Here is a 16475-nt window from a genome sequence, read left to right as displayed (position 1 = left end):
AAACCTCAGTGCACCTCCCAGCCTGTTTTGCATTTGCAGAGCGCTTTGAGAAGTGGACTTGGAGGGTAGGGGGTTGGGGGAGCTGATACTAGGAAGCTGTTAGCAGCTGTCACATCTCCTGTTCGGTCTTGGACTTGAGCCAAAAGGAACAGCAAGGAAGGGCATCTGGAATCAAGGATTGATCATGGGGTTGGCTGTGGGTCTTTGAAATAAGAGTTTTGCAGGGGTGCTGGGAGGAAGGTCAGGGTGCACAGGCTCCCAAGGAGGTCCTTGAGTCTGCGCGTGCAGAAACCTGCCCAGCAGCTAGAGATGGCTACAGCCTCCTGAGGCGTCAGTGGACGACAGGAACTGGCCCCTCTTGTTGTAAGACATAAGAGCCCAGAGGACTGTGAGCCAGAAGAAGCTTCTCAGATCACTTCATTTATGGTTAATAAATGGGCTACCCATAGGGCATATCTGGCTTCCAAACATGGTTTTGTTTGTATTTACATGTGTTAGGTTTCAGGAAGTTTCTCATAAATCTTGGTTTGTGGCTTTCCTTGGACTTTTGGATGGTCTGGCAGCACAAGACCCACAGTCCTGTAGGGTGACCAGGAACTGGGGGGACAGAAGGATTGCTTACTTTCCAGGGGCCTGCACCACTATTATTCTATATCTGTACCACTCCCTATTATCTTACTAGGTGTTTGAAATTGTGGCTCTTATTAGGGGAGAGAGTTCCAAAATTATTTGTTACTCCAGGGGAAGCTTTCAGTGGATGAACTATAGTTAGAAGCTTCTCATATAAGACAAATAAAAGTACAGCTGCTTGGGGGAGAAGCAAGGTGGGGGACTTGCTCATCTTGTCCTCTGTTTCTCTCTTTTGGGACACAGGGAAGAAGCCCCAGGACTCCATGAGGCACAGTTTAAAAACCACAGAGATAGCCCGCTCCATCCCTGCCCAGGCCAGGAGACTGAAACCTAGAGAAAGGAAGAGGCTTATCCAAGCTCAGAGAGTAAGTTTGTGTATGAAGCAAAACCTGAACCCATTTCTCCACATTCTTCATTCATTGCTTGTCCATTAGTAAAGCTAGCAAGTGGGTTTAGTTCCCATAGTGACACAGGCAACCAGAGATCCTGTTGAGTTGGACTCTCAGAAGCTTTGTTTGGCCTTGGTGAATTGACTAACAGTATCTCCCTTGGGGGAGAGGAAAGAGTCATGGAATTCATACCGGGTATTTACCATCTGCATACAATTCAGTGGGCTTGCTGCCACAATCTGGGAAAGCAGATCCCTGGGGCTCTGAAAGGCAAGTTTATCTACCTTTGAAATTGGGCCTGATCCTGGCGTCATATCCAGAGGTCCTCCCCATGAGTTTATCCAGGAAATCAGATGGCGACATGGGCTTGGAAGCAGACCGAGCAGCTTCAGCTTCCTTGGAAGCAGCAAGACTAAGAAAGGAGAGAGGAGGCAGATGGTTAATGAGGGCTTTTCTCACACTGAGATCATATCCCAGCCTTGCTCAGCCCAGCTCTAAGAACCACTGGAGAAATAGCTAATATGTGTCCTTAATGAGGTAAGGCTCAGGCTACCTTGTTTACCCAGCCCAGGTTTCAGCCTGCGTGGGATCCTGGCAGGCGGCCGAGAGTGTCTGGTTGATACTAAGAAACTGCTGATTCTTTTAAGGCTGCATCTCTTAAGATTTTGGGCAATCACCCTTGACTGCTGGTTTTCCTGGGAGAGGAGACTGAAGGGTTAACTTCCCACAAGGCCCAGCCCTGTGTTTTGGGTGCCTGTACTTTCAGAGGTCCATGGAACAGTGCAGCCAGAAAGAATCTTAGAGATCAAGTAGTCCAGCCTTTTTGGGCTTCCCTAGCTCCTCGGTGGTAAAGAATCTTCCTGCCAATGCAGGAGATGTGGGTTCGATCCCTGGGTCGGGAATATCCCCTGGAGGAGGAAATGGCCACCCACTCTGGTATTCTTGCCTGGGAAATTCCGTGGACACAGGAGCCTGGCGGGTTACAGTCCGTGGGGCTGTAAAAGAGTCGGGCACGACTGAGTGATTAAACAACAACAGTCCAGTCTTTCCCCAGAGTTTCTCGTCAGAATGAGCTACCAATTTTTTTTAAAAGAAGATGCCCAGATCAAATGCATTTGGGAACACAAATGGAACCAGGTGTCTTTATCTTGAGTCTTCTCAGAACCTTTGACAAACTTAGATGCCTATACTTATGGGACTCTCTCAAAACACTTTCAAAAATGCTCTCTCAAAAGCACTTTCAAAAAAGTTTCAAAACACTTTCAAAAAACTGAGACACAGCTAGTGAAGGAGATGTAGGTTCCAGGTAAATCAGTGCTCACTTGCCTGGATGTAGCCAGAACTGGGGGATTTGAAATCAAACTGGGGATGCTTCACATTGCTTCTGTCACCTTTCCCCCACAACAAAGTAGTTTTAGGTGTTCTTTTGTACCATAGTATGTAGTACAAATGACTGAGGTCTAAGAACAGGGGCCCTTCCCCTGCCATACTCTTTTAGGCATGCACATTTCTAGAACAGTCAAGATTGGGAGCTGAAGGATTGACAATCAATTATTTCTGTTGCTTTGGGTGACTGAGCTTCCCTGACCTGAAATGATTACATCCAGGAGATAGCTGGAAGCTGGTGCAGCCCCACTGTGTGTGCTCTGGGGCTTGTATGCTGGAGGAGGTGCATGTGTAGAGATGTACGTGTGTGTTGCAAAAAATGAGAGCTTCTGTCACCTGGCCAAGTAGGACGTGGTATTCCCCAAGGATTTGCGCTGCCTCTCGTGTTCTTTGCCGTGACTCCTTTCCTGATGTCAGAGTTGTCACTGTCTAAGTGATCCCCTCTAATGGATGGCCCTCACATCTGTGTCTCTACCCTGTCTCTTCCCATAGGCCCCCTTTCTTCATTTGCAGACACCTGGGGCACATGTCCATTTGGATGTCCTGCCAAGCCATGCCTCAAGTTCATTCCAAACCAGATGCTGCAGCTTCCTTCCCAAACTTCCTTCCCAAAGTTGCCCTGGTGGCACTGACGTCTCCCCGTTCTCTCGGACCAGATGCTTCAGGACTGTCTTGTCTCCGTGTCCCTTCTCCTGCCACGTCCCCTCACTCACTGGGGCCTTTCCAGTCATGCAGGGGTCATGACTCTGCTATCTTGTTGGAAGTTACTTGTGTTTGTGTTCTGAGACCAGCAATTGTGGTGGGTTGCCTTTATTTGTTTATTTAATCCTCTACTGTGTCTACCATGGTGTGTCTCACACATACTTGGTGCTCAATAATTGCTGAATGAATGAAATAATGTTTTAATTAATTAGTCAAATATCTTGGTTAGTAGGAAGTATTCAGAAATATTCATGTATGGCAATTTTAAAATAAGTAGACTATTATACTCATTAATGAAAAATAGTGAAAATAATCAGTTATTCCTTTGAAGTTTCAAAAAATTTTCTAGGATGGTTGCACTCATGCTTAGTAATCTGAAGATTCCTTATTCATATCCTAAAGGGCTCTTTTTTAAGAAATTTCTTAATTGAAGAATAATTGCTTTACAGAATTTTGTGGTTTTCTGTCATACATCAACAAGAATCAGCCATAGGTATACCCACGTCCCCCCCTTCCCGGACCTCCCTCCCATCTCCCTCCTCATCCCACTATTCAGCCTGTCACAGAGCCCCTGTTTGAGTTCCCTGAGAAACACAGCAAATTCCCATTGGCTGTCTGTTTTATATATGGTTTGTAAATTTCTGTGTTACTGTCTCCATACATCTCCCCTTCTCCCTCCATACATCTCCCGTGTACATCCCTCCTCCCGCCATGTACATAAGTCTGTTCTCTATGTCTGATTCTCCATTGCTGCCCTGAAAATAAATTCATCAGTGCCATCTCTTTTTTTCTTTTTAGTGCCATCTCTTTAGATTCCATATATATGGGTCAGTATATGATATTTACATTTCTCTTTCTGACTTACTTCTCTCCATTTAATAGGTTCTAGCTTTTTCTACCTCATTAGAATGGATTCAAATGCCTTCCTTTTTATGGCTGAGTAGTATTCCATTGCATATATGTACCACAGCTTCTTTATTCATTCATCTGTTGATGGACATCTAGGCTGTAAAGGGCTTGTTTAGATGGAAAGAATAAGGGACAATGCATTATCCTGTTTTTACAAGTGTGAGTATGGATGTTTGTGAGTTTGTGTGATGTGGGTAGGTTTCTAGGTGTGATGAATATGCATGTTTTGTTTATAAATGAATGGATGTGGGTGGATGTGTGGGGACTAGGGTGTATATGAGGGTGTTTGTGGATATAGAGAGGATTGTGTTACATAGAAACGCTGTACAGAGAAACGCTGGACTGGATGAAGCACAAGCTGGAATCAAGATTGCCAAGAGAAATATTAATAGCCTCATATATGCAGATGACACCACCCTTATGCCAGAAAGTGAAGAAGAACTAAAGAGCCTCTTGATGAAAGTGAAAGAGGAGAGTGAAAAAGTTGGCTTAAAGCTCAACATTCAGAAAACTAAGATCATGGCATCTGGTCCCATCACTTCATGGCAAATAGATAGGGAAACAGTAGAAACAGTGACAGACTTTATTTTGGGGGGCTTCAAAATCACTGCAGATGGTGACTGCAGCCACGAAATTAAAAGACGCTTACTCCTTGGAAGAAAAGTTATGACCAACCTAGATAGCATATTAAAAAGCAGAGACATTACTTTGCCAACAAAGGTCCATCTAGTTAAGGCTATGGTTTTTCCAGTAGTCATAAATGGATGTAAGAGTTGGACTATAAAGAAGGCTGAGCACCAAAGAAATGATGCTTTGGAACTGTGGTGTTGGGTGTTGGAGAAGACTCTTGAGAATCCCTTGGATTGCAAAGAGATCAAACCAGTCCATCCTAAAGGAAATCAGTCCTGAATATTCATTGGAAGGACTGATGTTGAAGCTGAAACTCCAATACTTTGGCCACCTGTGTGAAGAACTGACTCACTGGAAAACACCCTGATGCTGGGAAAGATTGAAGGAGGGAGGAGAAGGGGACAACAGAGGATGAGATGGTTGGATGGCATCACTGACTCAATGGACATGAGTTTGAGTAAATTCTGGGAGTTGGTGATGGACAGGGAGGCCTGGCATGCTGCAGTCTGTGGGGCTGCAGAGTCGGACACGACTGAGTGACTGAACTGAACTGAACTGTGTTACATAGATTTGGATATGCAAAAATATGAAGACTTGTGTTCCTGTCAAACTGTGTTGTTAAGAGTGATGTTTAGTATGGGCATTTTTGTGTGTCCATATGGCGTGTGTAGACATGGGGTACAGGGTGTGACAATGTCAAATGCCTTTGTGGCTGTTTGTGTTCAGTGTATATATTGTATGTGTGTGTTACTGAAATGTACTGTCACATGTAATATAGAATGGTTCATAAAGAGTGAAAAGAAGAGATGATTTGGAATCAATCCTGTCTCAGTCATTTACTGGCTGTGTGACCATGGGAACATTACCTAACTTCTCTGAACTGCAGTTGCCTGATATATCAAAAGAAGTTTTGCACAAGGAGTCACTGAGGTAGTGCAGGTAAAAAATGTCAAAGATGGTTCTCAGTTCATAGCCGGCACTCAGTCTACTGTCTTGCTTTTCCATTACCGTGTGAGTGTGTGTGGCGGGGGCGGGGGGGCGCACAGTTGAGAGTCAGTCTGGAGTTTCTCCTGGTCTCACTGCTGCTTTCAGCTGTATTGTAGCCCCTGCATGACTGGGAAGTCCTGCCGAGTGCCTTCCATGGCCATACTTTACCACAGTCCCAGCCTTTTCTCCATTCAGCACCAGACCCATGGCTTCTGTGTGACTCTGGCGTGACAAAGGGGACCACAGGCACATAACCAGTGATTTATGACTTCATCGCTGCTATGATTTACTTCTCGAGCCACTCCAGGAGTGGCAGTTATGAAGCTTTCCTAAGCTCCTATTCTCTCTCAGCCCCTCCCCTCAGATAATAAGGTTTGGGAACGTGGTCCTCTCTCCTAGCAGTTACTATAGCAGAAGACTTCTCTTGCCCTCAGGCCTCTTTCATAAGCCTGAATCCCATTAGGCAGTACAGTGAGAAAATGAATTTGCCCCAAATTATCCCCTACCATTTGCTATTAGCAAAATATGCCATTTAATATCTGAATCCTCCCCAAGCTGAAGCATCTTCTGATTATCTTAGCTCACAGGTCTGCAGCAAGGCACTTGCAGTCTGGTCACCTGGCCATTGACTCACCAGCAATCCTTGTATGGTGAACTGAACCGGTGGGAATCGAGACTGAGAGATTAACTGGCCTCACATCACACAGCACTTGAATGAGGGAAAAGATTAGAGCTCACATTTGCAATCCCTGCTTCTTCCAAATGCTACGATGTATAGGAAAAGCTTTTGTAAACTAGGAAGAATATAAATCATGAGAGTAGGTAGTATTACTACTTGTTTTGAAACTCTGTTGTATTTTTACAGCCAAGAAAAATCAAAACCTGTGTCTGACCCCTGGCGATCCCCGTGCACACTCTGAATTTGCCATAGTTGAAACTGGGGAAGAAGCAGTTGTGACTTAGCTAATGATCCTCTGTTTTGTCAGGTGACTCACAGTAGAATTCTTGGAAATATTGAGATTCTCTAGTCTAGCCCCTCCTGTGTATCATGGTTTCTTGGAACATTGACAATTTTTGCCAAGTTTTTTTTTTTTTAATCATTTCTACTGTTAGTCACTTAAAAGTTTTCATTGCATTGACATGTATGTTTTAAAGGCCTTATCTTGTTTTCTGTGTATATTTCTAATCATCTTGAAAATTCATACAGTTTGGGTCACAGTAATGTCAGATGTTGAAATATTTCTGCTTATTTAAAAATGGATATGGAGGTGATATGTTTTAAATATGTGTTATTTAGGGAAAAAAAGTTCTTGAATTATCTCACTTCTTTAAAAAAAAAAGTAACTTTATATTTCACTCTTCACAAATGAAAAACCAGTATTACTTGCTGTAATAGAGGACAACCATAGCAGTGAATAAAATGAAAACAAAACAGAAAGAGTAGAGTTTAAAATCCTAGTTAAATTCTGTTGCTGGCTGACATCCCAAGCCTGAGGCCTGCCCTCAGTTCCAAAAGAAGATCAGCGAGCGCTGGAAAGGTGTTAGAGACATGGTAACACCCAATGGAGACTTTCTTCCTGGGATAATGCAAATGACTGAAATGATGATTCTACATTATTATTATGTGTTGAACCGCCTAAAATTGTCTCCCATCCCTTACTGCCCTCGTCCAAAATTTCTCTAATTCTTTTTCTGATAAATTCTCCATTTGAAAGTCAAATAGCCATGCCTTTCCACTTGATGATCATAGTACATTTCTGGCTATATTTAGACAGCACATTTTGCACAGAATTATTTCTAGGGCCCCCTCAAGTAAATCTGTTCTTTGCGCCTCTGTGCGGAGAAAATAGGCGTCCAGGGGCCCTTATGCACATTTGCAGCCACTGCCTCTAGTGAGCTTGAGCCTTTGCTTATAGACAATGGGGGACTGGACGCAGAGGCTGGGAATGAGTCCGAGAAATGAAACACTTGATTGTTAGGATTTGCTGACCCTATGAAAGTATTTGGAAATGATGCAAATTGTTTCAGGGATTACTGAGATGTAATGTGGTGAATCAGACTTGGTTTAGACAGATTTGATTAATAGTCATTTTCAGAATGCCCGTAAGGTCTCTGGGGACCAAGCGTTCTGTCCCTGGTTGAGAAGGCTTATGGCGATGGCTACACTGACTGGACAGAGATTTGAACTGTCTAGTGCCTCTTAGGGCATTTGTCACATTAGGAGACTTTGGTACTTAAAGGACCTCAGTTTTGACTCCTAATGACAGAGATTAAACCAAAGTCCAGGAGTCTGTTCTACAGTGGCATTGGAGGGAGGGTGACAGAGTAAAGAGGGGGCTTTGTGACCTTTGACGAATCACTTCCCTTTTGAGCTTTCAGTTTCCCAAGCTATAAAATGAGGGGATTAGAATAATCTCTAAGAGTCCTTCTGGTTCTAAACCATCATTTTAGTAATCTATAATATTCCCTCTTTTAAAAATTTTTTTTCTTCTTTACACGTCTGGTCTTGGGACTTGAATTTATCTGGACCCCTCTGGGGAGTATGAATGTGTTTGTCTTGCTGCCTTCCCATTCAGTCTCCTTATTTTTCTTTAGTGGAACAGCTCATTTCTCAGGGATTTGTTGGAAGCCAGGCCAGATCAATGTTCAGATTCTCATTCTCTAGTTGCAGCATCAATTGGAAATAGGGAATCAATGTGCAGTTGTCAATCTGAATTTCAAATGAGCTGGGCTTGGCAGTTAGCCTGAGGAGAAACTGTTTCAATTAGACCCTTCATGGTACCACATGCCCAAGGACCATGGTGGGTGTGGGTAGCAGTGGGGGGGTCCCTCCATCAGATTCCATGTCCTGAGTTCATCATGGGCAGGAAAGTCAGGAGGTCAGGGATGGGGGAAAAGGGAGGAAGGACAAAATGAGGGGCAGAAGAATGATTCAGAGGCTGAGGAGAGCCAAGGGAGGGATGCAGGGAGCTGGAGGAGGAAGTTGGAGGCACAGAGTAAGAAGAGAAGCAGGGGCGGGAGAGAGAGAGGAAGAGGGAAGTGGAGGTGTCTGAGGTGTGGCCAGTGCTATAACTGAGGAAGTCAGTGAGCAGAGAGGATGGGTACCCAACTGCACCTGGTGGGAGGAGGTGGTTTCCAAGAGGCTTTGTGGAGATAGTGTTTTTTACAGTAAAACATGAAGGTTGAGTATGGAATTGACCAGGAAGAAACAGAGGAGAGTGTTCTGGGTAGAAGGAACAGCATGAGTAAAGTCTAGAGGTGAGAGAGGACTTGGAGAATTAAAGAGAAGTTTAGTGAGCATGTGTGGGAGTGAAGGAGGGGAATGACGGGGAGAGAGAGAGAGAGAGTGGGAGGGACACAGAAAAAGAGAAAGGATGAAGAATTAAGAATGGAACACTGAGTCTTCAAGGTTGGGAGTAGCCAGGATTGCACCCCCTGCTCTGTGTCCTTGTGGTGGGTCTGGAAGTTAAGGAAGATTGCCCCTCCTCAATGCCTTGTTAGCTCAAATAATCCATCTGGATTTCTCAGCTGTTGTCTGGTTAAGTTGAATTGTAGTCTGGCCAAACTTGGGAAATGCGCTCTCCAAAAGACCCCTCCAAATGGTGGGTGTCCAACTTGGTTTCCAGGCAGATGTGTCCTCTGACTTGGGCCAGGACATCCCTTTTGCCTTGGAAGGGAGGTCATCTAATGCACTGGAGTTTATTCCTTGTAGAAAGTACCAAGTCAACTTTTCAGATGTTGACAGAAGGTCTATGTTTCCACAAGCATTTACTTCATGTTGTTGTTTTTGTTCAGTCACTAAGTCATGTCCGACTCTTTGCAACCCCATGAATTGCAGCATGCCAGACTTCCCTGTTTTTCACTGTCTCCCAGAGTTTGCTCAAACTCATGTCCATTGAGTCAGTGATACCATCCAACCTTCTCATCCTCTGTCACCCCCTTCTCCTCTTGCCCTCTCAGTCTTTCCCAGCATCAGGGTCTTTTCCAATGAGTCAGCTCTTCACATCAGGTGCCAAAGTATTGGAGCTTCAGCTTTATCCTTCCAGTGAATATTCAGGGTTGATTTCCTTTAGAATTGACTAGCTTGATCTCCTTGCTATCCAAGGGACTCTCAAGAGTCTTCTTCATCTCCACAGTTTGAAAGCATCAATTCTTTGGCACTCAACCTTCTTTATGGTCCAACTCTCACATCCATACATGACATATTGGAAAAACCGTAGTTTTGACTTTGTCAACAAAGTGATGTCTCCATTTTTCAATACACTGTCTAGGTTTGTCATAGCTATTCTTCCAAGGAACAAGCGTCTTTTTATTTTGTGGCTGCAGTCACCATCTGTATTGATTTTGCAGCCCAAGAAAATGAAATCTGACACTATTTCCCCTTTTCCCTATTACTTCATACACAATTATAAAAGTCATTGTGGAATAGAGGGAGAAATATGAAGGTGGGGCTGGGAAACTCAGATATAGTTTTGGCTCTGTGTCTAAATTTCTCTTGGTCTAATTCTTGAGCTAATTCTTTTTCTCAGATGGTCCCCAGTTTCTTCATCTGGGAAATGGAAGTTTTGGATTAGATCAGGCATGGTAAACACTTCACTTTGAGTAGCTGCTTGGAAGATGGGTCTGGAGCCTGACCCAGCAGGGAAGGGGAGCAGGGTGGATTATCAGTCTCTGTCAAGGGACTAGATTGTTGAGTGGGGGCTTGTATGATTTCTATGGGTCCTCTTGCTCTACAGTCCTCTGATCCTTCTAATTTATTAAGCACCTACTACATGAATAAGGCATTGCGGAGGAGAGGCAGATAAATATGTTGCTGTTTATAGAAGAAGCCTTCTGTGTGGACTGAGTTTGTGTCTGTCTACAGTGCTTGACAGGATAGTAGCAATCAATGATCTTTTCTTTCTTTTTGTCTTGTCCACACCGCACAGCTTGTGGGATTTTAGTTCCCTGACCGGGGATTGAACCCAGCCCTCAGCCATAAAAGCACAGAGTCCCAACTACTGGACTGCCAGGGAATTTCCAGTGATCATTTGTCAATTAATAGCTTTTGCCCTCTTATTGTTGATAGTTCAGCAGATAGACTAGAGTAGGTACATATAAACAACTATAAGAGGTTACCCTCAGCCTAAGGAGCATAATTGGAGTACTCTGGTGGTTCAGAGGAAGAAGGCAGTATTTGGGAGCAAGTGGGGACAGAAATCAGAATTTTTCTGAGTTTTGCAAACTTTTGCCTCTGTACACGTTTGGGAAGACCTGACGTTTGTCGATGTCCTTGTTGTATATTTTTGGGGAGAAAGCTTTCTTCTGCCTGTGGGGCTGTCCTTAGAAAGGAATGGAGGGATGGTGTGAGGGGTGGGTATCCTAGGTCCTAGGAAGGGATGAGGCTGAATAAGGCTGGCACTCTCTGACCTTGTGGGCTGAACCAGTTTCCTGTCTGTGACTCTGACACCAGGGGCTTGGGGGTTGTTGCGCAGTATGGGCCTTGCTGGTCACTGTCAGCTTTGCCTGGGTTGCATCCTCAGGTCAACAGCTGGCTTGCTTTGGCCAGCTGTGCAATTCCGATTTTATTTGATTGCAGTAAGGGGCTTAGGTTGGCCCGGAGTGCCTGACATTTTATTAGTTTCACTTCATGATCTGCTAAGCACCCCTTAGGGAGCAGAATGGCGCAGTTGGCATGCCCTGAGCCCACTTCTCCAGGTCTTATGGAGCAAGACTCCCTTCCCTTTCCTGTCTTACCTTCCACAGCTAGATCTGCCTCTTATAAGGAACCATTATCTGGATAAGAAGTACAAGTATTTGAACATGGTTCTAGTCTGCAGTGAGATGAAATCTTGGGGGCATATCCAGTGGTCCAGTGGTTGAGACTCTGCCTTCCAATGCAAGGGATGGGGGTTTGAGCACTGGTCAGGAAACTAAGGTCCCATGCGCTTTGGGGGTGCAGCCAACAATTAAAAAACAACAACAACAACAACAAAAAACCTTGGATCCTTGGAGCTGAAAGGAACCTTGAGATTCCATCTGGTTCTTCCCCTGTCCTTAGGGAAGTCTGATTCTCTAGGGATATCTCACATTCCTTATCATTGTTTCCAGTCTGTTCTTCTAGATAGCTTTCCCTCCATTAATTCTTCTGTTGCTTTTATTTAGGTATCCTCATGAAGTAGGGTGAGAACGAGGTGCCTGGCAAAATTGAAAGAGTCGCTTACTCTGAGGGCCGTGTAGGCACCAACCCTGCACATGCAGAACCCTGAAAGTGCGCGCCTCCTTAAACTTTGTGCCCACACTTGCTTTACCCCAGTCCTTGCCCTCCTAGAGCATCCTAGGTCCTCAAACCCAGTCGATCAAAGGTAGAGTTTCCTATAGATAATCAGGTGTGGTCACCTAAAGATGGATGTCTGCCTCTGACAGCATCTCATTTCATTTTCAGAAAGCTTCATTTTAGTTTTTCTTGTTTGGTGGCCAAAAATCCCCTAACATTAAATGTTTATCACAATTTATCCTTTAAACAACCTGAGAGGTAGCGATGTCTGCCCCCATTTTAAAGTAAGAAAATTAAGGCTTAAGGAGCTTGTGGCTTGACTGTCTGACTCTGGCATACCGCACTGCATTTGCTTAAACCATGCCAATGTTTTCTTTCTTCTCACCTCCCTTCTTCTTACCTCATGTGTTTGTTTCAGGATCAGAATCATGGCAGTCCTTGGTGTTTTCTGGTTCAAGCTCAACCTTCATGTCTCCAGCCTTCCGGACAGTCATGTGTTATGTAGACAAGACCCTAAAAACATGACTTTGGCAGCTTCCTCCATATGGTTTTCATGAAGTGCAAAGCCTGGTACCTGGTCAGGGCTCAATAGGTGTTTGTTAAATGGCTTGTATACACCTGGTACTTCAGAGGAAGCGGAATTTAGCTGTGCAGGTACTTAACATCAATGATGTGATTTGACTGGAGTCAAAAAGCCCTGAATTCTGGCCCTGATATCAGTCTCTGGGAGAGAATACCTGATGTCCTCTGGGAAAATCCAAGGCAGGACAATAAAAGGAAAAGCCATCCCTTTTTCTTTCAGGAATATGTATAGCCATCCTACAGAATGACTGAGATCAATGTCTTAGGTCAAACCTATGCCTTTCATTTCCCCCTCCTAGGTCACTAATTATAATTCCACAACCACCATCTCAGTTTGCCCTGACTGTCCCCGTGTATCTCACTTAAGGAAGTTTTCCTGTGCCTCTCATTTTCAGTGCCATTCAGTGGTCTGGTTCCACAAAGGAAGTAACCCCCTAGATGAGTCACAATGTTAGGAATTTGGGTGGGGGGCTATTCTTCAGAGGCTTGAATGCTGAACAGGCCTATGGGGGTTACTCTGCTTGAGTCAAAGCTCTTAGCAGGCCCTGTGTAATTAGCATGCATCCCACGAGTTGGACAGGAGAGCAAATGGCTCTCATTACCTTCAATGCAGTTTTCTTTTTAATCAGATAAATCCCACTGGAAAAGTATGTCTTTGTAGAGAATGCAGCTCAGGGATTCTAGACAAAAAGTTTTGGGAAAAAAAAGACTGCATTGATCAGCAGGGAATGGTCATTTGATGTGGCAAAGTTCTGGTAGTATGAATATTGAGGAGAAATACTAATAGTAATATGATAAAAACAGAAAGATGTGTTATTAGCTAATGATAGTAATAGCTACCATTCACTGAGTACTTACTATGTGCTGGGCACTTTACATATATTACTGTATTTAATCTTCTCAACAATCCTGTGATGATGACAGCATTACCTCCATTTTTTAGATGGGGAAACTGATGCTTGCATTTTCTGAAATTTAGCAGAGGTCATATAGCTTATAAGTGGCAGACCTCACTTATAGTCAATAGTCAGTGGTCTCTAAAGCCCACACTATTTTATTGACTATCCCAAGTGATAGAGATTTCCAGAGTCCCTCTGAGGAGCTGCTCTGGTTTGTAATAGAAATGTTTATATGACTCTTTGGAACTGTGAGTGAGAATTCATGGAGCTCTGAGAATTGGAAATTATGGGTTGAGAAGAATATGATGATCACTGTCACACAAATAACACTTTTGGTATACTTGGCATTTCCAATTCATTTGATCTTCCTGCCACCCGCATGACAGCATCTCCACGTACAGCTGATGACACTGAGGATCAACTCAAAGGTTAAGATCTCATCTCAGCGTCTCAGATAGCAGAGCCCCAGTGTGACCAGTGTCTGGGGCATCTTCTGCTTGACTATTTGGCCAGACCCAACAGACAGGAAGGAAGTGAACAAATCCTTCTTGACTATTTATTAAATTGTCACTCAGAATTTCTCTGTAGTCAACTTGTCTTTCATTTTATTTTTCTGTCTCAGTTCACCCGTCTTTGAAATACCACCTGCCTTTATCAACTTTAGGTATCATTTGAGTGGTAAAAGGACATGAGGCTTAAAGATGCTGTAGGAATAAATTCCTTTCTTAGGTCAGTCAACCTTTTGCATTCACTAAGTACTTTGAGATCATTATCATCTCATTTGAGATGGCATTAATTTATTACCTCACTTATTTACTTATTTATCTAAAATAATTATGAAATGCATATTGTATGTCAAAGGTTGTACTAGGTGACTGAATATAAATAATAAAAATATAACAGCCCTTATTGAGTGGTTATAAAGGACCAGGCCTTACACAAAGAGCTTTATTTACAGTAGTGAATCCTGAATCTAATCCTTTCAGTCAGTCAGTTCAGTAATAATCCTTTGGGTTGGATTAATTACCCTCATTTTACTCATGAGGAAACTGAGATTTATAGAGGTTACATAAGTTATTTGTGCTAAGTCACTGCGGTCATGTTTGATTCTTTGCCGTACTTTGGACTGCAGCCTGCCAGGCTCTTCTGTCCATGGGATTCTCCAGGCAAGAATATTGGAGGGGGTTGCCATGCACTCCTCCAAAGGATCTTTCCAACCTAGGGATCAAATCCACATCTCTTGTCTCCTGCGTTGGCAGGCAGGTTCTTTACCACTAGTGGCACCTGGGAAGCCCTATTTAGGTATGCCTAACCCCAGAGTTTGTTGTATGTGGATCACAACAAACTGTGGAAAATTCTTAAAGAGATGGGAATACCAGACCACCTTATCTGCCTCCTGAGAAACTTCTATGCAGGTCAGGAAGCAACAGTTAGAGCCAAACATGAAACAACAGACTGGTTCCAAATTGGGAAAGGAGTATGTCAAGACTGTATATTGTTACCCTGTTTATTTAACTTATATCCAGAGTACATAATGCAAAATGCTGAGCTAGATGAATCACAAGCTGAAATCAAGATTGTCGGAAGAAATACCAATAACCTCAGATATGCAGACAACACCACCCTTATGGCAGAAAGTGAAGAGGAACTAAAGAGCCTCTTGATGAAAGTGAAAGAGGAGAGTGAAAAAGTTGGCTTAAAACTCAACTTTCAAAAATTAAGATCATGGCATCCAGTCCCATTACTTTATGTATAGATGGGGAAACAATGGAAACAGTGTCAGACTTTATTTTTTTGGCCTCCAAAATCACTGCAGATAGTGATTTCAGTCATGAAATTAAAAGACACTTGCTCCTTGGAAGAAAAGCTATGACAAATCTAGACAGTATATTAAAAAACAGAGATATTACTATGTCAACAAAGGTCTGTCTAGTCAAATCTATGGTTTTTCCAGTAGTCATGTATGGATGTGAGAGTTGGACCATAAAGAAGGCTGAGCACTGAAGAATTGATGCTTTTGAACTATAGTGTTGGAGAAAGCTCTTGAGAGTCGCTTGGACTGCAAGGAGATCCAACCAGTCCATCCTAAAGAAAATCAGTCTTGAATATTCATTGGAAGGACTGATGCTGAAACTGAAGCCTCAATACTTTGGCTACCTGATGCAATGAGCCAAATCTTTGGGAAAGACCCTGATGCTGGGAAAGATAGAAGGCAGGAGGAGAAGGGGATGACAGAGGATGAGATGGTTGGATGGCATCACTGACTCAATTGACATGAATTTGAGCAATCTCTGAGAGTTGATGAAGGACAGGGAGGCCTGGCATGCTGCAGTCCATGGGGTCCCAAATAGTTGGACATGACTGAGCTACTGAACAACAAAATCCAGAGGCTTCTCTTTTAAATATCTTAACAATAGGTATGCCATAGCTCTTGTATTCAAAGAACTCCCAAATTAATAGAAGGAAACATATGTGAAGACAAATTAGTGCTTGACTGTCTGAACCTATTAGAAAACCATATTACTTTCCCCTCCCAGATCTGTGCTGGTTCAGACCTAGTGTGGAAAATAAGCCAAGTTGCAATGAACCCCTAGGAAATGTATTGGCAAAATGGGTCTGTTTGTTCCAGAGAAAACAGGTTTTCCTGAGTGAATCTTAGATGTGTGTGGTCTTCAGGCATCCAGGAGACTATGATTCAAAAGAGGATGTTGAGAAAATAATAAACAGTTTTCATTGGGCACTGAGGAAAAAATGACCTTAAACTGTAGAAAAAGAAACTTGGATTAAAATCTGCATCTGCCATTAACAAACTGAGTGATTGGTCTTCAGAAAGAGCACACGTTAGCTGTGAGTTGAGAGGATTTAGTTGAAATGGGTATTTGTATGTAAATACAGAGTTTTACTGATGCTCCCAATCTCTAATAAGGCTCAAATAGCCCTCCTTGATTCCCCTGAATCCTCTAAGACAGAGAGCTGCAGCTATGCTTAGTGGAGTGGAACTTCTTTGTCTTACTTAGCAGGTTCTAAAGTCTTGGAGAAGAAGTGGGTAGAAGAATCATAGAATTATGGAACTGGGACATCTTGTGCATCAAAAAAAAAAAAAAA

General features: G+C 43.3%; 1 protein-coding gene across 2 annotated transcripts in view; it reads right to left on the bottom strand.

Annotated features, from left to right (window-relative positions):
• GLRA1 (glycine receptor alpha 1) overlaps positions 1-16475 on the bottom strand; it is a 90760-nt gene that overhangs the window by 47341 nt on the left and 26944 nt on the right. For both annotated transcript variants that reach the window (XM_043464282.1, XM_043464283.1), the window contains exon 2: positions 1304-1431. In XM_043464282.1, the coding sequence (XP_043320217.1) occupies positions 1304-1431 (128 nt within the window). The remainder of the gene's footprint in view (positions 1-1303; positions 1432-16475) is intronic.

This window comes from Cervus canadensis, chromosome 4 (genome assembly GCF_019320065.1).
Source record: "Cervus canadensis isolate Bull #8, Minnesota chromosome 4, ASM1932006v1, whole genome shotgun sequence".
Taxonomy (NCBI): Eukaryota; Metazoa; Chordata; class Mammalia; order Artiodactyla; family Cervidae; genus Cervus; species Cervus canadensis.
The sequence above is the reverse complement of the archived record's forward strand: the minus strand, read 5'-3'. Positions and strand labels throughout refer to the sequence as shown.